The following is a 23,553-nucleotide window of genomic DNA, read 5'->3' as shown; positions in this document are numbered from 1 at the left end:
ATCCTTCAGAAATCCTTCTAATATGCTGATTTGCTGCTCAAGAAACATTTGTTATTATTATTATTATGCTGTTCTGCTTAATATTTTGTGGAAACTGTGATAAATTGTGTTTTTCAGGATTCTTTAATAAATGTAGTAAAACATTAATTTATCTTAATAAAAGTTGAAAAGAACAGTATTTATTTGAAACTGCATTATTTTGTTACATGTAATGTCTTTACTGTCACTTTAATGCATCCTTAAATAAAAAGTATTAATAAAAAAAAAAACAGGGCAATTCTGTCATCATTTAATCACCCTCATGTCATTCAAGCCTATATGACTTTCTTCTGTGAAACAAAACAAAATAAAATAAAATAAAAGGTATTTTGAAATGTCTCAGTGTCTCAATCCACACAAAGAAAGTCAGTGGGGTCCAGTGTTGTTCTGACCACAATCTTCTTCAAAATATCTTGTTTTGTGTCCTGCAGAAAGTCGTTTTGAAATGATATGACAGAGTTTTCATTTTCTTGGGGAAACTAACCCCCTAAAGTCAGCTATGGAAAAGGGGTCAGCGTGTTGGATCAGACTCAGACAACAGCTCTCACATAATGTATATGTGTGGGTTTAAGCTGAAAATCTTGACATTATATGTAAGGATTGAGAAATCACAATAAAATGAAAAATGTGTCGAAGGACATAACCAGCTTCAAACAGATATATTTAGAAGTTTTTGAAGGTTCATGCATAAATGCTCTGGGGCACGTTAATGTGGAGGTGAATTATGTGACTTTGCTCTAATCACAGCAGTGAACACTGAAGGTGATCGCTTAACTGAACTGTCAGGTTCACGTTTGTGGAATCTTTTTATTTTTAACTGTTGCTTGAAGCTGCTTACAATATTTCAAACTCAGTTCAACTCAGGCTTCACAGAACTCGTTTCTATCGTGTGTCAATGGGAGCTACTGATAACTGATCCATTTTAATTACTACCACAATGGAGAAACCTAAGGCCTCTGCTGCATGACATTTCATGGCTAATTACAGCACCTCTGATAATATCAATATGTAGTTTAATAAAAGATTCATATATAGTCATACTGTATATCATTAAAAACAGTAAAACATGAAACATGAACAAAAATTGCCATGCACAAAAATATAGCAAAATAAGCAAATCATTTATTGTGCCTTGCTTCACTATGGAAAATATATCCTTCCATTATAACTATATTACTTATTTAATATGTATATCTTTCAACATTTCAAACTCATTTTAATTGCATGTACCATTTAGTGAAGTGCACTTAGTTTCTGCAACCAAAGCTGACACTCTTACCATATACTACTGTTTAAACATCTAGGGTCAGTAATACCTTTAAAAAATAAAAAAAAATAAAAAATACTTTCATTCAGCAAGGATGCATTAATTTTTTTACATTAAAGACATTAGCAATGTTGTATTATAATGTAAAATTTCTATTTATTTTCAACTTTCTATTCATTGAAGAATCCTGAATAATGTATCACGGTTTCCACAAAAGTTATAAGGAAGCAAAAATCGTTTTCGACATTGATAATAATAACAAATCATCATATTAGAATGACTTCTGAAGGATCATGTGACACTGAAGACTGGAGTAATGATGCTGAAAATTCAGCTTTGCATCACAGAAATACATTACATTTTAAATATTTTAAAATAGAAAACAGTTGTTTTAGATTGAAACAATATTTCACAATTTTAAATTTTTTTCTGTATTTTTGATTAAACAATTGCAGCCTTGGTCAGCATAAGAGACTTCTTTCAAAAACATATAAACCAAAATTTTTGAATGGTAGTGTTTGTGTCCACTGGTGTAGAAGAAACTCACTCAAATCATTGTAAGACGTGTAAAATGTACGCAATGTGGCGAGTATCCTGGTTCCAGATCAGCGTCGCCCTGGAAACGCCGCTGCCACACTGATCACAGAAGCACAACACCTGTGCGTGATGAGAGGCGCACCTGGAGCTCGTTCCCCCTGCCCATAAAAGCCAGGAGAAGAGACACCAGAGGAAAGGCACACTGGAGCTCCAGGTGACATTAATGCTTGTTTCTCCTTATTCACAGACTCCGATGGCACCCCAGGAGAGGGATCTGCACCACGGCACATCACCCCACGAGCACCACGTTGAGACGGGCACCGAGCACCAATCCTCCGAGCATGTGTGATCAGTGTGTGGGCAATAAATCACCCTCCGGGGGTCTTTCTATCAGTACCGAGTCTGTGTTCTCAATGATGCTGAAAATTCAGCTTTGCATCACAGAAATACATTACATTTTAAATATTTTAAAATAGAAAACAGTTGTTTTAGATTGAAACAATATTTCACAATTTTAAATTTTTTTCTGTATTTTTGATTAAACAATTGCAGCCTTGGTCAGCATAAGAGACTTCTTTCAAAAACATATAAACCAAAATTTTTGAATGGTAGTGTTTGTGTCCACTGGTGTAGAAGAAACTCACTCAAATCATTGTAAGACGTGTAAAATGTACGCAATGTGGCGAGTATCCTGGTTCCAGATCAGCGTCGCCCTGGAAACGCCGCTGCCACACTGATCAAAGAAGCACAACACCTGTGCGTGATGAGAGGCGCACCTGGAGCTCGTTCCCCCTGCCCATAAAAGCCAGGAGAAGAGACACCAGAGGGAAGGCACACTGGAGCTCCAGGCGACATTAATGCTTGTTTCTCCTTATTCACAGACTCCGATGGCACCCCAGGAGAGGGATCTGCACCACGGCACATCACCCCACGAGCACCACGTTGAGACGGGCACCGAGCACCAATCCTCCGAGCATGTGTGATCAGTGTGTGGGCAATAAATCACCCTCCGGGGGTCTTTCTATCAGTACCGAGTCTGTGTTCTCATTCACCCCGCGACATATAGTGGAGAATGTGGGCATTACAGGTGAATTGAGACAGAGATTTGTACTGCCAGGTTGCTGTAACGATTTCTGTGCTTCTAGGAGAACCGCTCTCTTCCCCCGGACACATGGAAGAGGTCATCCGCCACCTAACGGAGCTCTCAGCTCGCCAGCAGCAGTTTACCGAACGACTGGCAGCCCGGCAGGAGTATACTGACCGGGTCGTGGAACAGCTGCAGGCCAGCGTGGCGGGGCGCCTGCCCCTCCCGGAAGTGCCGGTCAAAGCGCACCAATACCTCGTCTGGTTGACCGAGAACGACGACATAGAGGCTTACCTCTATACGTTTGAGGTTATCGCGGCCCGGGAGTGGTGGGACCAGGAAGAGTGGGCTCGCATCATCGCCCCCTTCCTCACCGGAGAAGCGCAGCGGGCCTAATATGCCCTGCGGGCACCCCGGAATGAAAAATATGACGAGCTCAAAGCTGAAAATCCTAGCCAGGGTGGGCCTGTCTCCCATGGGGGCTGCGCAACAGTTCTATCAATGGACCTATGATGAACGGCAGACAGTGAGCGCACAAGCTGCGCAACTGGCCCGATTGGCTCACCTGTGGCTTCTCACGGGGTCCCCTACCGCTGACCAGGTAGCGGAGAAAGTCCTCATCGATCAGCTGCTACGGGCTCTGCCCCGCCCGCTGAGGCGCCCGGTCAGTATGCGAAATCCGGCGACGAACGCCAGCAGGGCAGGGGAGAGAGCGGGCCTAGCGCCACGCAGGGTAATGGAGCGGCGTCCGCTCGAAGGTGCACCGCGACCAGGCAGCAGAATGGCGGTCCCCGACTTTGTGGATGAGCCAATGCCCACAGAACCCCCAGCACCGACAGCCCGAGCCTGGATGGCCGGGTGTTTCCTGCATCAGGACGGACTTTCCCCTGGCCCCAGCCGGATGGTAAAGCTAGAGGGGAAACCAGTACAGGCCTTCTTGGATTCCGGCAGTTCAGTCAGCCTCATGCAACCTACCCTGGTACGACCAAAGCCCGAGCAGAAATCCAAGTTGCCCCTGACATGTGTGCATGGAGACACCCGCTATGTGCCGGCCTGCAAGGTTCGGATTTCAGCGGAGCCCGGGAACTGGGCCATCGAGGTGGGCATTGTGCAAGATCTCCCCGTACCTCTGCTCCTGGGACGGGACTGGCCGGGGTTCCAGAAGCTCCTCCTCGGTCCCAGGATGCCAGGCTGTACCGCCCGAACGGGCCACGGCGAACCCGTCGGGGACCGCCCAGCCCAAGGCCGGCCTACCTAGTGACGGACAGCGAGAGGGAGGGTGAGTGTCAGCCCGCTAATCTTCCATCTGTCTACCTCGATGTGTTTTCACAGGTCATGACCGGGGGCTCGTTCGGAAGGGAGCAACGCGAGGACGACCGCCTCCGAAACTGTTGGGATCAAGTGCACTGCGTTGATGAGTTAGACAGGCTTCCGGGCCCACACCCCCTCCCTCATTTTGAAATAAGAAATGGTCTGCTGTACTGTCGCCCACAGGCGGGGGGAGGACAAATTCCTCCTGGTCGTCCCTACCACCAAGACAGAGACAGTCATGGAGCTGGCACATGGCCACTCAATGGCGGGGCACCTAGGGGCCAAAAATACCGTCCAACGTATCAGGGACCGTTTCCACTGGCCCGGACTAGAGGCGGAAGTGAAACGTTTCTGCCGTAGCTGTCCCACCTGCCAGCAGACGTCTCCTTGTTGTCCTCCCCCCAGCCCGCTCATTCCACTGCCCGTCATCGATGTGCCCTTCGAGCGGATCTGGTGGAACCGCTGCCGAAGTCTGCCCGGGGACGTGAGCACATCCTGGTTATCCTGGACTATGCCACCCGGTACCCGGAAGCCATTCCTCTTTGGGCGGGCAACGCCAAGAACATTGCCCGAGAACTATTCCTGCTGGCCAGCCGAGTCGGGATCTCAAAGGAAATCCTGACTGACCAGGGTACCCCCTTCATGTCCTGGGTCATGGCGGAGGAGGAAGTCAAGAAGATGCTCCAACTGGGAATTATCGAGCTCTCCCGTAGCCCTTGGGCCAGCCCCATAGTGATGGTTCCAAAGCCGGACAACACCCTCCGGTTCTGTAACGACTTCAGGAAGGTCAATCAAGTTTCCGCCTTCGACGGCTATCCCATGCCACGGGTGGATGAGCTCTTGGACCGGCTGGGCAAGGCTCGTTACATCAGCACCTTGGACCTCACCAAAGGATATTGGCAGGTGCCCCTCTCCCAGGAGTCCCGGGAGAAGACCGCCTTTAGCACTCCCAATGGCCACTGGCATTACCGGGTGCTACCCTTCGGCCTACACTGGGTACCAGCCACGTTCCAGCGGTTGATGGACATCTTGCTCTGGCCCCACCAAGCCTACACCGCGGCTTACCTGGACGATGTCGTTATATACTCTGAGGGCTGGGAGACTCACCTGGAGCGTCTACGGAGGGTGTTGACAGTTCCGGCGAGCTGGCCTGACTGCCAACCCCAAGAAGTGCCACCTCAGCCTCACCGACGCAAAATACCTGGGGTACAAGATTGGAAGGGGGCTCATCATGCCCCAGGAAAAGATGGTCGAGGCCGTAAAGAAGTTCCCACGTCCCGCCAACAAGATGCAGGTATGGGCCTTTTTAGGGTTGGCGGGCCACTACCAGTGTTTCATCCCTAACTTCTCCTCTATAGCCTGCTCCCTGTCAGACCTTACCAGGAAGGGGCAGCCGGAGAAGATAGAATGGACTCTTGAGACCGAAGCCACCTTCCAGGCCCTCAAGATGGCTCTGACGTCCTCCCCGGTCCTGCATACCCCAGACTTCGGCTGCCCCTTCACCCTATATACAGACGCCTCCGGCACCGGTTTAGGGGCAGTCCTCTCCCAGCTCCGGGATGGAGAGGAACACCCCATAGTCTACATCAGCAGGAAACTCTCCCCCGCAGAGACCAGGTACGCAACGCTGGAGAAAGAGGCCCTGGCCATAAAGTGGGCAGTCCTGGAGTTGAAATACTACCTCTGGGGCCGCCGGTTCACCCTCGTCACCGACCATGCGCCACTACAGTGGATATCCAGGGCGAAGGACATGAATGCCCGGGTGACGCGGTGGTTCCTCGCACTCCAGGACTTCTGCTTCCAGGTACAACATCGGGCCGGGGCCGATCACGGGAATGCGGACGTTCTCTCCTGGGGCTGGTCCGGTTGGGCAGGTCTGGCAGGTAACCTCAAATCCCCCCCCGTAATACCCCCACAACGAGTTGTGTGTTTCTCCACAGGACCAGGGCGACGCCTAGGGGGGGATGTGGCGAGTATCCCGGTTCCAGATCAGCGTCGCCCTGGAAACGCCGCTGCCACACTGATCACAGAAGCACAACACCTGTGCGTGATGAGTGGCACACCTGGAGCTCGTTCCCACTGGCCATAAAAGCCAGGAGAAGAGACACCAGCGGGAAGGCACACTGGAGCTCCAGGAGACATTAATGCTCGTTTCTCCTTCTCTGCACCACGGCACTTCACCCCACGAGCACCACGTTGAGACGGGCATCGAGCACCAATCCTCCGAGCCCGTGTGATCAGTGTGTGGGCAATAAATCACCCTCCGGGGCTCTTTCTATCAGTCCCGAGTCTGTGTTCTTATTCACCCCGCGACAGCATGTACAAAGCTGCTACAATTGTGCCAAACATTTTAAACCCAGCCATAACCTAGCTACAGAGAAAGTGTGCAAAGCGCATTGAAATCTGATTTTATCTAGCAATATGGAAGAATGACATCTAAGCACTGAATGCACCAGCACTACAGGCAGATTTAAAAAAGCTTAGACGTCAATGCATTCATCTCATATCTACTCACTGGCATGCAGCGCTTTTACCTCTCATTTGCATAAAGTTGAAAATTGCTCGACTTTTTGATGTGTGAGCCTGCCGCTCACCTCACGTAGAGAATGAATTGAAAACGCCTGCTCAGCTTGCTTCAGTGGACACATACAGTCATCACAATTTCTTTAGGCTATATAACTTTAATCTTGTTACTTGGGATATGATTGTGTAGATTTGTTGAAGTATATAATGTAACTTCAGTGGTGTGGAGAGGGAAAGGGGTTGAACAGGAAGGCAAACAGCAGCAGAGATGCAGGCGCATAAAGGGAAAGTGAGAAAACTTTGTCAGATTGTGTGTGTACTGGTATACTGTATATGGTTTATGAGGACACCAATGTGTATAATGACATGGGTACTACAACGTAAACATGGTTTATGAGGACACTTCCTGTGTCCCCGTAAAACAAAAGTCTTAAAACATACAAAACGGTGTTTTATGAAATTCAAAAATTGCCAGTAGTTTTCTGTAAGGGGTAGGTTTAAGTGTAGGGCGAGAGTTTGTACAGTATAAAAACCATTACGCCTATGGAGAGTCCCCGTAAACCACAAATGCAAGTATGTGTGAAATTTTGTGTCTCCAGTCCCTTGTGACAAGCAGCTCAAAGCCATGTCTGTGCTTAATCAGCACCTTGTTCTTTCTGGAAATGTTTTGTTCTTGTTCCAGCAGCAAGGTTACGTTGTGGCTATGCTGTGATCAGGCAGACTTTGGATTAGTGCTGAATACATATCATTTCATTTGTGTCATTTCTGTGTTTATATTTGGATTCTGAAGATATGGCTCTCATAGAGAAGGTGAAGAGAGCTGCATGTGTAGAAAAGCTCTTGGAGCCACCCAGAGGTTGAATGTGACTTTGCCATTTGACATGGCTGCATATAAACTAGTGTTCAAAGGTATGGGGTTGGTAATATTTTTAAAAATGTTTTTGAAGTTTATTATGCTTATTACTTGATCAATGCAGTAAAACATTAATGTTGTGAAATATTAGCTCTAAACATTTCTGCCACAAAGAGAAAACGTATGTAACCATGGTTCCCCGAGGGAACGAGACGCTGCGTCTCTTTGCCATACTCCCTGCATCCCTGCAGGCGCTACTTCATCGAAGCTGGTTTGCGCCCGGCCGGATGTGCCTTTATGCTTTCTGGTGCTTACGTCACCCTGCTCGTGACGTCTCGCTGCTCCATTGGACGGATTTGACACGTGCTTCAGAACGCGGTCACGCAAGGGCGTTCCCAAAGCGTCTCGACGCAGCGTCTCGTTCCCTCGGGGAACCATGGTTACATACGTAACCTAGAGACGATATATATGTACATGTATATATGGTTTGTGAAAACCATAAAAAAAATAGTACTACTACCAGGCTGAAATGATCTACTGATGTGGATTGGAGTTTTTGGAAAATAAATAAAATTAAATATAAAACAATTAAAAATAAATAAGTAAATAAATTAATTACTGCTGTCAATCGATTAAAAAAATAACTAATTAATAACACATTTGTTCTGAAACTAATCGTGATTAAGTTGAAGTATGCGTCTGAAAAGTCTCCAATTTGATGTGCTCATAAAGATGTTCTGCGCCTAAATAAACGCAAAAATTCAATAACAGATTTTCAAAATTTGTCAAAATTTTCATAGATTTCTAAATATAAGGTTAATATAAAAACCATAAAGATATAGCACACATGAAAGCATTTCTATGTTCTGTGGAGTGGAGTGGAGCTTTTGAGAAAAAATTTAAAAGCAGTCAATGGCGAACATACTAGTAATGGAAGTCAAACTTTAATAATATTTTAGTATAAAGTATATAAATATAAATGATAAAATATAAAAATAATACTAAAAATACTAAAATATAAATTTAGTATAAATTATTTTAGTATAAAGTGAAAACCATAAAAAGGCTGAAATGATATACTAAACACAACTGCAGTGGCAGATTCTTGTATTCTCTTGATAATGCAAACTTCAGTATGTTTTCTGCTTGTTTGCCCTTGGTAGTGTGGGTATACAATTAAGGCAGAGATGCAGAGAAGAGCATTCACCTCGCAGCGAGCAGCTAGCTGACCAGGATGGGATGGCATCTCGTCTCTGATAGAAGAGGATATAAGCACCACGTGTGCACACTTCCCCCTCAGGCACCGGCTCAACACTGCTGTCATCGTAGGCATACCACTGACCATCCACTGAATTCCTGCAGTATGCTGCTCAAAACACAGACTCATTATCTTCACTATGCTCTATACTTCATGCTCAAGTATACTTACACTGGGGGCAAGAATTATTAGGACAAAAATATTATTTTCATTTTTGTTGACAGCATATATATATATATATATATATATGCACATAGAGCAATGAATAATATTGAATAGATTGTTGAAATTTCATTATTTTATTATTTTTTTAATGGGTGTATGTATTTTACGTGTGTATGTTTTTATATTTTGTGAAAAGTCTGCACTGGGGTAAATTGATAAATTAAATTAAATATTAAAAAGTAATTAAATATAAAAATATTTAATTAAATATTTTAAAATTAATTAAATTCAAAACATCTTATTTAATCATTACCATTATTTTTTGCTTGCTTTCCATGAAAATATCTAAACAAGATAAATTTTACATAGCAAATTTGCATGAGATTAAATTGCATAAGCATGATTATAATGCTTAAAAACTAGAATAGACAGTGTGCCACTGAGGTAAGAAAAACAAACTACTCTCAGTCTTATGATGTTTATCATAGTGATATTAATAATTAAGAAAGAGGGTTTGCAGTGTAATTCTTTAGCATGTAATTCTCACATAAAATAGTTCGTATTTCGGTTTGTACTTTGAAGTATGAAGTTAATTCAGCTTCATCAAAGTTTCCTTTCCTGACGGCTGCAATATTTGGCAAATTCTAACCGTTATATCCATCAGCTTGTGCAGAAATGTGGCTGGAATATTTTCCTCTTTCCTCCTGGGTGAACATCATGATCTGCCTTATGTCGCTTGGCCGCCTTTTTCCCCATCGCCTTTTAACTTTGTGCTTCGGTTGCCATTGGACAGAAGTGACCAGAGCTTTGCCTTACACAATCTGATGCAAGCTTCTTGCTTGAAATAGCTGCTGCAGAACCCTGAGAAATATCTGGGGTCATTATTTCACTGAAATGTGAGTCCACTCTGGATCTAGAATGGATGGCGTATTTCAGAAGGATTTTCAATTTATAATCCCATAAATCCGGCCGAGATCCCACCATGTGCAACACCCTCATCATAAAGGATGCATGAGATCTGTGGAGGGGCTTAAACTGATTTTTTTAAAGGATGCATTATATATCTGTACCATTTCAGATATCAGTGATATTAGTGTTATGAATTTTTATAAATATCAGCTGATATGGGATATTTATTGTACGTGCTCATTTTTACATTTAGATACATTTTGCAATCCTCTAATGCGCGCTTAAATTTGATCTTTAAAAACATTAATAATTTAATAGTACTGTCAAACATAGTCTTTAGCATATCTCAAAATGAATATCAATTTTTCATATTGTACATTTCATATTGTACATTATACATATGTATCATAATGTACATTATATAATGTACAATATTATCATATTGTACATTATATTGTACATTATTATACATATTGTACATATTGTAAATTATGAAAATTACATGGGCCGGAGTGACTACTAGTATTATTGTGGAGCTTTTATTACGATTTTATATGTATTTATCATGCCTCCTAATGCTAGAATAGGCAGCATAGAATTCAATGAGACCGTTGGGCTTTTCAGAACAACACACTTCTGTAACTCAGAACTCGCTTTTACTTTGAAAGCCAACCTCTATTATCAAATACAATTATGATATAAGTAAAGCATACATTCAAAATTACATTTTCAAAATATGTGGGGGGCGGGCTGCATTCGGCCCGCGGGCCGTAGTTTGGGGACGCCTGGTATAGACAAATAATCATACGAAAATCATTACTGGCTATTTTGTATTTTAATATCAGTGCATCCCTAATTTTTATTGCTTAGATTTTGTTGTTGTTGCTGTTTTAGCTCTTGAGATTTATAAAGAGTTTATTTATCTTTCAGTTAAGTATAATTCCCTTTCAGTTGGTCACTCCGAGTCACGTCGGTGATTGACGAATTGGGATATCGCTACGATAGACCAATCTACTTAGAGTGTAAACTAAACGAGCCAATGCACATTGGCATGCAATTATTGCATCCAGCTGCCGCTGATCACAGCGTGAGTATAATAAGGCAGCAGGTGCAATGCATACCAGCTTTTTGCTTCGGAGCCGAGCGACAACATCGTTCTGCTCTATATTTATTTAGAGTACTACGAGTTCAGCACGCTCTCGGAAGCTTTCTGTGTTGGCGAGACGGCGCTTCAGTGGTGGTCATTCCAGTGTCGAGTGGGTTGCGCACTTCAGGCTGCACTACCCCCTGTCGTGTTGCAAGTGGCCATCTCCCCTGTGTGCCTCAGCACTAAAAGAGCATTTCCTAAAAGAGCTAATTTCTCGAAAAGAGCTCCACGGGTGCGTCTTTATAAAGACGATGGATCGTCCTTATAAGGATGCCATTTCACCCGTGCGTTTCTGGGTGCGGTCGTTACCTGGCACCGGGTGATGGTCACGATCGCTGCCTCACGTGTCTGGGCAACAAGCACGCTGAGGTGGCCTTCGTGGATGAGTCATGTTCTCATTGCGGGAAGATGACCATCTCGGAGCTGCAAACCAGGCTCTGCTACTCGCAAGGGGGCATGGTGAGTGGAACTACTTGTCCCGAGCCCCGGCCTACACCAGATAGGGGTGCAGGCGGCTCGCACAGGGCACTGGAAGGGGCAGCACCATGGCGCTTTGTTAGGGATCCCAATTCGTCGGTCACCGACGTGACTCTGAAAGGGAACGTCTCAGTTATGTATGGTAACCCTCGTTCCCTGAAGGAGGGAACGAAGACGTCACGTCCCGTCGCCACGTTTGCTGTACCACCGCTGAGCGGCCGGGTCGCCGGCTCGGCTCCTCAGCGAAAACCTGGTATGCATTGCACCTGCTGCCTTATTATACTCACGCTGTGATCAGCGGCAGCTGGATGCAATAATTGCATGCCAATGTGCATTGGCTCGTTTAGTTTACACTCGAAGTAGATTGGTTCCCTTCAGGGAACGAGGGTTACCATACATAACCGAGACATTTTTTCTAATCTGTTTTTCCTAAAAGGCACAGATTGGATCATTGTTAACATATTTGTTTACATACATGCATTTGGCAGACCCTTTTATCAAAAATGACCTCTATTGGATTAAAAGTACACAATTTTATCATTTCTTGCTTTCCATGGGAATCGAACCCATGACCTTGCCATTGCTAGTGACACGGTCTACTGTTTAAAAGGATAGTTTACCCAAAAATGAAAATTTGCTGTTAACTGCTATGGATTTCAGGTAATAATTTATAGTAATAATTAATGATTTCAGTTATAAATAATTCTTGCACAGACCAATCGTTTCACTTCATAAGAGCTCAATATGTCATCAGGAGCCAGGGTTATTTCTTTTGTTTTGCCTGTATATGTTTTTTTTTTATTCTTAAAGTGACGGTAGCCATTGCCTTGCATCTTATGAATCACCAGGACTTACTGTTCTACTGAAGAAAAAAGTCACCTACATCTCGGATGGCCTGAGAGTGAGTAAATTAACAGCAAATTTTAATTTCTGGGTGAACTCTCTCTCAAATGGACCATTGACACTCGATCTACAATCTCAATTAGGAGTGTCAATGGTCCATTTGAGAGATAGGTGGCGGTAATGCACTTATAAGTCTGCGATACGCCGTAAAGCAAGAAAAAGAAGACGCCTCACGCGCCTGCTGTTGAGAATGCGCTCAGGAGGACGCACCGCCGCTCAGGACAGTTTGAACAGTTCGGACATTGCGTGAATCATAGGTAAAAAACGATATAAATACTGTCCAGTTTCTTGTACAGACCGATCGTTTTGTGTCTTTACACATCAATGTATTGTCATGAGCTGCAGGGTTTAATTTGGCTTTGTTTGTGTATGTTTTTTTTTTACTCTCAAAGCCGTGATTCCCATTCACTTCCATTATAAGGCTGACAGACTGCAACGGTTTGAGTTAAAAATCTTTGTTTGTGTTCTACTGAAGAAACCTACATCTTGGATGCCCTGGGGGTAAGCACATAAACATCAAATTTAAATTTTTGGGTGAACCGTCCCTTTAAGCTACAGGAAGGCTGTACTAGTGCCTTCAAACGATTAATTGTGATTAATCGCATCCAAAACAAAAGTTTTTGTTTACATAATATATGTACGTGTACTGTGTATATTATGTATATATAAAGACACACACATGCATGTATATATACTTCAGAAAAATAGGTTGTTTAAATATTAAATATATTTATTTATAATATAAATTATATAAATATAAATATAGACATGTAAATATTTTCAAAATATATACTGTATGTGTGTGTATTTTTATAAACAAAATAAATGTACACAGAACACACACATATATTATATATACATATACTTTTAGTCTGTATGCGATTAATCGCAATTAATCGTTTGACAGCACTAGGCTGTACACAATTTCAAATTTCTCCTTTGCTCACAAACCTGTGTAATGGCCTCCATGCATGCCTCCATGATGGTTACACACGGCGTACAGGTCGTACAGGAAGGTCAGCGTGTGTCGGTTGGCTTCAGGCCAGTGATGGGCCTGTTGTTTCCAGCCGGGCGGTGGTCGGGCACAGTTGCTCCTCTTGACCATGTGGCGGCCCATATTGAGCCCAGTGAGGGGGAACTGCACCAGCGTGGAGAGCTTGTTACGGCACTCTCCCACCTGTCTGAAGCGCTTGAGGTGAAGGATGAGGATGTCTGGGAGAGTCCACAGGCTCATCTGCACCGTGCCCTGCTGTAGCTGCTTACAGTGAGGACACTTCCATGCATCATCAGGGGCCAGCTAAGTAAACACGGATGAAAAATCAGCATATCTCACCTCAAGGAAATTTTATGCGAGTGCTAAATAAATGGTCCTGACAAATTTGAATTCATCACATAGCCTTTTTTTTAATAACTCGCATTAATTAAATTAAAGAAAATAAACAGAAAAGAGCTTCATTACTTTCAAAAAGAGAAAAAGTCTGAACTTTTTTAATGTTTTATATATATACATATATATATATATATAAATATTTAAATGATGATATTATCCAAATCTCATTTGCATTAAACCTACGATTCAAAAGAAGTCTCACCAAGGCTGCAATTAGTAAAAAAAATACTGTTATTTATTTTTAAAAAAGTAACATATATAGAACAGAAATAACTGTTTTCTATTTGAATATAGTTTTAAATGTAATTTATTCCTGTGGTGGCAAAGCTAAATTTTCAGCATCATTACTCCAGTCTTCAGTGTCACATGATCAGTCAGAAATCATACTAATATGCTGATTTGCTGCTCAATAAACATTTCTTATTATTATCAATGTTGAAAACAGTTGTGCTGCTTAATATTTTTGGGGAAAATCAAGAAAACCCTACTGACCCCAAATTCATATATGTATATATTCAAACTTTCCAAGCAATATTTTCAGTGAATAATTACCTAAATTTTGGTCTGTTTTTCACACAAAGCTATTGTAAGACTATAGAAGGCTTAAAATATAGTACACAATCTCTTAGTACCCCTTTTATTGAGCGTTTTTGTCCTTTTGGATCTTGACAGCCAGTGGTCACAAAATGTTTTAATGAAGGAGAACAGGACACATCCCTTCCTCTTGTGATCCACAGAAAGCAAGTTATACTGATTTAAAATCCTCAAGAATCATTTGCACGTAATTCTTACGACTTGATTCCATTCCATTGTACTATAAATAACAAAATTTTTTCTGCCATTAAAAATATTTTCCTGTATTTGTCCTCTTTCAAACGGAAACACCTGCTGCATGAGAGTGACTGTTGCAGAATGAAAGGGGAATGTCACAATATTGCGTTTCAGAAAATTTCCAGGTCTCAACTGTTATGCATGTTTATAATGAAAGTTGGTTGAAAAACTTTACACGGTTATGTTTATGAACAAAGCGGGGGAGAACAATGCTTGTATTTCCTGATTTCCAAGAAATGTCACAGAAATGTTTGTAAAATGCATAAGGAAAAGGCTATTAATGCTAAAGCAATCTCTAAAGCATTTAGTAAAATAACTAAAGCAAATTAGTAAAATGATCTTTAAAATAAACTACAAATATGCTAATGGCCTAGCTCAAGAGTTATTTTAAATTAATTATATTATTTATTATGATAAAAAAATATGTTAAAATTAAATGTAAAAGTATTAAAATAATAAAAATTATATTTTTAATAAAAAATAAATAAAATAATAATATATCACAATTATAATATCTTATAATTAATTACAATAAAAATATAAAAAATAATATCTTAATTTATGATAATAATACATCTTCTAATTAATTAACAAACATTTCAAACTATACAAATTTTATAATATAAATTTTTTTTGACATTTCTTATAACTGCACAGTTTGACTGGAATGTTTCAGTATTCGTTGGCATTTTTTATCGAATATCATTACATAAAAGCAATATCGCCCTCACACTCACGCCGCCTTTATGCTGGGTTGTGATTTCCTGTGGCATTCAGCTGCTAATATTCAGAACGATATGTGTTTTTGTGTGAGTTACTTGTTCTTCTTTGGTGTAGAGCTCAAAGCACTCATCCAGGGTGCAGCTTTGCTGTTGAACGTGGTGTTGTTGTTGAGCACGAACACTTTCCGAGTCCTTCACCACCTCCTCTTGGATATTACCAAACAGACTGCACACAGGCACACAGTAACACCAGGTCATTGGACCATCACGCTTGCTTTGTTGGCTTGACGTGCTTTAAAACCAAGCACGAATAGAATGTTCTGTATTTTCACACGTACTCAAAAGGAAGTGAAAGATTGCATTACCAGTCTTTGATTCTGTGCTCCCACTCAACAATGAGCTTCACATGCGGTGGTCCACCTGAGCCACACAGCTTTAGAGCTCTGAGGAGATAAAGAGCAAGCCAAAGGGATTGTGTTAAAAGAGCTTCTCACACACACACACACACACACACACACACACAGACACAGATGTGAATACAGCCGTATTACTAATTAAACAGCTTCTAACCAAAAAAATTATGACGAGGACATGAAATGTTATTTGAGAAGAAACTTCTTTTACCATTACAAATTTACCTGTTTATTATCTTAAATCCATTACAGTGTATAAAACAATTGTTCTGGCAACAAGACTGTTAAGGGATAGTTCATCCAAAAATTAAAATTTTGTCATCAATTTCTCACCCTTATGTCATTCCAAACCCACGAATCTCGAAAAGTGAAAGTGAAAAGAGGGTGTGCATTCAAAAGTGATTTCACGCCCCGCATATTAGTAATGGCTCCCTGATGCCCACAGTTTATATACAGTATAATTATCCAACGATATAATTGCGAAAGAAAGAATTTAAATATACCATTTCCTTTCCGAACACGGTATTCGGATTCAGGCACATCCCTAATGGGAAGTGTAAAATATTTTTGATTTATTAGGAAGTTAATAGTTAACAGGAAACACTGATTTCTTGAGTCAGAACTACCCATACTATAGACTGGTGTGTTTTGAATCAGAATACTGGTGCGTTTGACATCCAGAGTGCATAGAAAATTTGATGAAAAATCGTGAATTGATATTTAATTGAATTGTGACCCCAAGAATCGATATGAATCGAATCGTGAGGTACCGAAAGATTCCTACCCTTAGTAATTAATGACAGAAAGTTCATTTTTGGGTGAACTATCTCTTTAACACCGAAGTCCTCCAGTTTCATTTTACAGTAAATACAGTCGATAACTGAGGCACAAGAAAACACAGCGATGTGAAATGAGAGATGTTAAAGAAGCGTCGGCCTTAAATACCCAGATAAACGGTATGTTAAAGTGCCCTAATTATGGATTTTTGGAAATGACCTTTCATGCAGTGTGTAACACAGCTCTAAGTGAATGAAAACATCCTGCAAAGTTTTAAATCTGAAAGTGCACCGTGTATAAAGTTATTGTCTCTCAAAAAAAAGAGTCGACTCTGAATCATTGAAACAAGTCATTTTTAAAACGAATCCCAAGCCGTTTCATGTTGACGTCAACATGAAACATTAGCATATTGCCCGCCCACTTGTTGGTCTGAATGATAATGCAAATTCATTCTTTGCCAGTAGGTGCCGCTTTTGGAGCGGTAAAAATAGCGGTTTCCCCAGTAACGGCTGTACACAAAGCAGCACTGTGCTCACAAACGCTGGAGGGGTTTCGCAAAATTGAATCGTTAAACGAATCGTTTCGGAGTCGTTGAGCAAATAAGGTAAAAATAAATGCATATTATAAGACAATGAAAGTGTTTTTTGACCTTGCATGCATGTCAACCTGATGTTGGGGACTCCCAAAACCAAAATATGAACCTTTCATAACCCATAATAGGGGCACTTTAATGACACATATAATAACACAATAACACATATCGGAATGTTGCGACTGACCAATCAGAATCAAGTATTTCAGAGAGGTGTGTAATGAGCTGCCTTAGCAAACACCACTGTTGTGAGATTATTAAGTACTATTATTGCTATTGAAATTTAACCTGTAACTGCAGCACATCTAGAATATGAACAAGAGAATCATGAAGAGAATTTCAGCAGGAAGATGTGCAAGAAGACGTTAAGATGATTATGAGATTAATGTCATCTTTGAAGACACAGCTGACAATATTTGAAGGTTTGGAGGGCTGAGGACATCATTTAACCATGTGTGATTTATAATGCTCCTCGAGGGCTGTAGAAATGTATGAGGGTGATAAACGTTGGCGGCAGCTCAGAGGTTTCTTTTGATGTTTAGGATAAATTTTTTTATCATAAATTCAGTAGCTTCCCTGATGCCTTTACTTGTAAATACAGTATGCATTATTAAGTGGTGCTATGAATAATGAATAAAGTTAAATTGAATGTTTGTTTAATGTGATATAAAAATATGAACTGTTTATTTTAGAGCCTCTTTTGTTAGAAAACATCTTCTGAACTGGATTGCTGTTACTGGCATCTCTGAGAAAGATGCAATTTATATTCTGTTCTGATCCATGTCTGTATGAACACACACACACACACACACACACACACACACACACACGCACACACAAAATTACCTGTCCACAGCAGGGTGATAAAGCGGCCGTCCGTCTTGAGGATTTAAGTAGCTATAAGCTGCAGATCCCCCAACAACACGAATCTTGAACAACACCCTGAAATTCTAATGAAAAATATATAGACACATTAGTAGAAAAAGGCCAAAGAGGTGTAAAACATTGCGCAGTTACTTTTGATTCACGCCATGAAGGTGCAATTAATCTAATGCTTCAATACTGGCATTGTGATATTGTCAACTAGTTATAAATATCAAGACAGAGAAGTGAAGTCAGATTATATAAACTGACATATTTAAAACTAAGCAACAATAAAATAATAATAGTGATGCTTACCTTAGCAAACACTACTAATAAAGCTAAATAATGGCTATATATGTGTTTGTGTATACTTTTGTTTTGTTATGCTCACCAAGAATTTTACTGCTAATAAAACAGTAATATTGTGAAATGTTTTTACAATTTAAAATTCTGCCTTTTTTACTTGAATATATGTTAAACTATAGTTTATTCCTGTGATATTAAAACTGAATTTTCAGCATCATTACTCCAGTCTTCAGTGTCACATGATCCTTCAGAAATAACAGATATTGGTGCTCAATAAACATTTTGTATAACTATCAATGTTGAAAACAGTCATGCTGTTTAATATTTTTGTGGAAACCATGAAACTTTGATGAATAAGCAGTTCAAAAGTTCATTTATTTAAAATCTTTTGTCTGAATGAATGAATATTTGTTCGCTGACCACCTGTAGTACCTTCATGGACCCACAGGGGTCCACAGACACCTACTGAAAGGCCCTGGATGTGCACTGACACTGTTTTATTCTGGCTGGTGTGTCTGCAAACATCCAGCAGGGGGAACCAATCAACTGCGGAAAAGCAACAGGAATGGCCACAAGAATGCAAGTGGAAAGAGGAAAATGTTTTAGAGGAAGTGATGGAATCTTGTGAGAGACTTTACTTTGAAACCTTAAAAACTTGAATTGTGATGGTTTTAGTGGTGCGGGCTGTTGAAAGTTTGCACAGGTTTAGTATTTTCTTGCATCTACAGCTCAGATCAGCTAAATGAGTATAGGCAGTCGATCTTACATGTGCCTGTGATCCATTGATCATTAGATAGTAGAGTTTACTGAGGATGCTCTGCTGTAGCTGGTCCCACGAAACTGACCTGTCCTCTCTCATCAGAAATGGAGGACCGAATCTACAGGTGAACAGACATCAGATTAGTGTGTGTTTATACAGTCAAACAGATAACATAGTAACAAGATATGAATGACAATATTTTAACATGCTCATTTTAAATATGTTTGTCTAAAAGATACACTGGTAGAAACAAAGTTGAAACATAATTCTTTAGGATAATTCTTTTTAAATGTTTCATTGTCCGTCCCACATTAAAATATTTAAAATACATAAAACAGCTTTGCAATGCTAGCATCAAAGTATGCAGATACATGTAATAGAAGTCACATTATTATTGACAAGATTTTAAAAAACAGCAATCAGTTTTATATAATATGTAACAGGGGCTCTTGCACAATCTCTATCTTCCTCGGCCTAAAAAGGTTAAAGATACACTACTGCAGAGATGTTAGTCACTACCTGAAATCACATGAGATTTCTATGTAAACATTAGGCCACATTTTGATGTGCATGACTATCAGTTAAATTACTGCCTGTGTTTGGACACTATGTCCCAGTGTCCTCAGCAGTGCCCTTGAAATCCACCCCACCCTTTTTAGTGTACTGTGTTTTTTTGCAGCAGGAGGCTAGTGATTATGTTTCTAGCCAGATTTCTGCTACAGGACCCGTACAGAATGAATACAGGAGACAAAACAAACAAAAGTGAGCTGAGGGAAAGCGAGCCTTTCAGAAAGTGATAAACACGTAATTGTGTTGGAGTTTCGCCTCAGCCAAAAACAACGGTGCAGTTTTCCCTGACAGGAGGCAGAGACAGAACTGAGATCTGAACAAACATGCTTTGATGCTGTTAACGTCACAGCTCGCCCTGGGCAACAACGCGAGGTTTTCACCAAATTATAAAGCAATAAAGTGCCTGTCTGTTCACTATGCTTGACGCCACACAGTTTAAACACATTCTGGACATTAGATAGAAATTATCCTAAAACAGCATTTGGAAACAATTTCACTTCAATAAGGCGGTGATTTGAGTTTTCAGTTTTGAGAGGTCAAATTCACCCTTGAGAGCATCTGGTCTCAAATGAATGGTTCTTTTTTCAAATCTATCACTATTTGCTATTATTGCACTATGGTAATTGTTATTAAATTACTGCATTACATATAGGCAAGATTTTAATAGCCCAAAACAATGACTAAATAGCTAATTTAATCTTGGTGAACATTACTTAACCCCTTTTGGTCTAAGTTAAGTCAGAAATGGAAGTAGGGGAGAAAGTTTTCACATATCAAATAAACATTACAAAGACAAATGTTTTTTATATATTCTTTGAAATAACATACACTGAAAAAGCATGCACAGTAAAACCAGGAAAATGTATTCAATCAGTTTAATAGGATACATTTAGATTTTATGTTGACTTTAAAGATAGACATGCTGAAATTGCTACTATAAGCCTACAACCAGGAACTAGCAGCAAACTAAACCAGTGTGGACACAATTGAGAAACACTTCGTTGACTTTCTGAACTTTTCCACTATGTTTGATATTGCACACTCTGAACATCAAAAGCTGTTCTCCTGCAATATACCTGCTCCTGTGATGATCTTAAAATGACAGCAAAGTCCTTTGTTTTGTTTTTTTAATGTGAACTACAGTGCTTCCTGTCTATACAAGTGTCCAACTGTAAATTGCATTGATAAGAAAACAGTTTCTTAATGATCTTAATACTTTCAAAAAGTTTTTTGTTGTTGAATTTTTAAATATTATTTATATACAATTATACTTATTATTTTTAAATTTGTTTTATATTTATATTTATTATTTTGACATTTTCAGTTTTAATTTTTATTTTAGATGTAGTAATTATGTGCTTTTGTAATTTTTATTTGTGAATGTGGCCCTTAAATGCCCTTAAATCTCCTTTGCTCCCTCCCCCAATGTTTAAGATATGGTCACGCTCTTATTATGACATCTGCCTAGTCTCAGTGTAAGTTTCTGTATGAAAAACATTCCCAGTTAATGAACTCATGACTACAGCTGTATGTCAAATCTAGTCCTTTCCACACTCTAACTCTGTGATGGGAATATCATTATCTGGACAAAATCAATCAAAATATCACTGCTTTCAAAATGACATGTACTCACTCTAGCTCATCTGTAAGAGATAAACGTATGTTTTGAGCTTCACTCTCTCACCTTCTCTCTATCACTTCCATTAAAGTGAGAGAGAAACTCACATTACCAAAGGCCATGGAATAAAATTAGATTTCTGGAGGCATTCACACTTAGGAGAGTATTGATCTCTGAGCGACTGTCACTGTCACTGTGTGTCTCCAGGATCGCTCTGACGTGACAAACGTCAGAGAATCTTTGAGAAGCTTTTAGAGCAAGAGAGAAAAGGTGAGGTAAAGTTGTCATGATTGATATTTGCCAGCTTTATGTGGCATAAAGTGGCATGTTTTGTCCTCTGAAGTCCACTTATGATGCTAGTTCAGACCATTTTCACCCTCTGTGACCCTTGGAATGAAACCTTTAAGACTTTTTTTTGTAAATAAACTTATGACTGGCTAATCTGCATATACTAGTGTTAATCTAGTCAGTTTTTTTTCTCCAGTTTTTTCCTGTTTATTCAGCAAGGATGCATTAAAATGATCAAAAGTGACAGTACAGACTTTAATAATTTCAAATAAATACTGTTTTTTGTTTACTTTCTGTTCTTCAAAATATCCTGATTAAAAATGCATTATGGTTTCCACAGAAATATTAAGCAGCACAACTGTTTTCAACATTGATAATAATAATAAATGTTCTTGAACTTCAAATCAGCATATTAGAAGGATTTCTGAAGGATCATGTAACACTGAAGACTGGCCATCACAGGAACAAATTACATGTAAATACATATTCACATAGAAAACAGTGATTTTACATTTTATTAACATTTCACAGTATTACTGTTTTTACTGTATTTTTTATCAAATAAATGCAGCCTTGGTGAGCATAAGACACTTGTAAAAAAACAAAAAATATCTTACTGTCCCCAAACTTTTGAACAGTTTTATATAAATATAAATACATATATTTTATAATATATAATTTTATTTGACTTTATAATATATTATAAATATATTTTATTTATATAAATTATAAATATATTTTCCAATATTTTTACACTATGATAGGAAAAAAGAACAATGCAAGATACTGAACCATGTGTGAATATGTTTATGAAGAACGTTTTCAAATAACCCAGTCAGAGTTAATAAAGTCGGCAACAAACCCACTTAAATGCCGGTAAACTGAAATTTATACACAACATAAATGCAATTATTAGGGCTGTAAGTTTAACGCGTTAACTTAATTAATTAGTTATGAAAAAATAACACGATTAAAACCTGTACGTCATCTTACATTTCATACAGTTGTCTTATGACAAATATGATGCAGGGCAGCAACTCCATAAATGCAGTTATGCCCAAGATATTGGGGCAAAAATGCTTCTGTATGAGTTTTTGTCTCATATTTATATCATATAAGCGATATCACAAGAGCAGCGAGAGCAATATGACACGAGTGCAAATGTGATTTTATACAACAGTTCAGTAAATAAGAAGTTAATATTGTGTTATAATGCTCAGTTTTGCAACAATTATTACCTATAAAGCCACAGCAGAATAGTCTATGAGCAATAGGGGTGGGCGGATCGATCCTAATATCGATATCGATACCAACGTTGGTATTGGTATCGGATCGATACTAACCTAATGAGATCGATACTTTTGGTTAAGTTTCTCTCATCTACACTTAATACATTGCTTAATTCATTCAGCAAAGAGTAGACATGTCTGTGCGTGCATATGCCGCTCTTTTCACATCTCGTATGCAAACATTGTTGCTCCTCCCCTGCCTTAGTGTCTTGTTGTCATGCCATCACGTGACTCAGCGGCGCCAAGTGCAAGTGGATACTATTGGCTACAGCGAGAGATGGAACGGTAGAAATTCTCTACTGTAGTAACACCACCAACTTATCCACCTTATTTTTCAATGCAGAAGTAAGCTGTTTTCTGTGAATGTGCGAGACTTCCGCTTCATTAGGCACGGTAGGGAAATAACGAGAAAAATAACAAAGTACAATAAACTGTAAAATTGTTTGTGCTACAACGCTGTGTGTTTATAATTAAGACAATACATTAAAATAATATGGTAAGAAACACCGGTTTGCAATATTAAGCTGCAAAACGAGCTGTTTTGTACAGCTAAAAATTGCTAGAAGTGGGTGAGACTGCAAGCCAGACCCATTAAATTTACAGAATTTGGCCTTTTTATACAGTATCACTGTCTTCAAACATTAAGCCACGTTAAATGTT

At 39.9% G+C, this 23,553-nt stretch overlaps 1 protein-coding gene across 1 annotated transcript in view; it reads right to left on the bottom strand.

Moving 5' to 3' along the window:
* The window catches only part of LOC107583297 (ubiquitin carboxyl-terminal hydrolase 43-like), an 86,516-nt gene that overhangs the window by 5,313 nt on the left and 57,650 nt on the right, over positions 1–23,553 (bottom strand). Inside the window, exons 8-16 of the mRNA XM_016269475.1 lie at positions 19,135–19,246; positions 18,045–18,148; positions 15,782–15,859; positions 15,513–15,642; positions 13,425–13,770; positions 8,769–8,980; positions 3,071–3,329; positions 2,620–2,751; positions 1,986–2,117 (exon numbers count right to left, since the gene is read on the bottom strand). Coding sequence (XP_016124961.1) covers positions 1,986–2,117; positions 2,620–2,751; positions 3,071–3,329; positions 8,769–8,980; positions 13,425–13,770; positions 15,513–15,642; positions 15,782–15,859; positions 18,045–18,148; positions 19,135–19,246 — 1,505 coding nt within the window. The remainder of the gene's footprint in view (positions 1–1,985; positions 2,118–2,619; positions 2,752–3,070; positions 3,330–8,768; positions 8,981–13,424; positions 13,771–15,512; positions 15,643–15,781; positions 15,860–18,044; positions 18,149–19,134; positions 19,247–23,553) is intronic.

Source organism: Sinocyclocheilus grahami, unplaced genomic scaffold, assembly GCF_001515645.1.
Source record: "Sinocyclocheilus grahami isolate Dianchi unplaced genomic scaffold, SAMN03320097.WGS_v1.1 scaffold52.1, whole genome shotgun sequence".
Classification (NCBI taxonomy): domain Eukaryota; kingdom Metazoa; phylum Chordata; class Actinopteri; order Cypriniformes; family Cyprinidae; genus Sinocyclocheilus; species Sinocyclocheilus grahami.
Note: the sequence above shows the minus strand (reverse complement) of the source record. Positions and strands in the feature narration are given on the sequence as shown.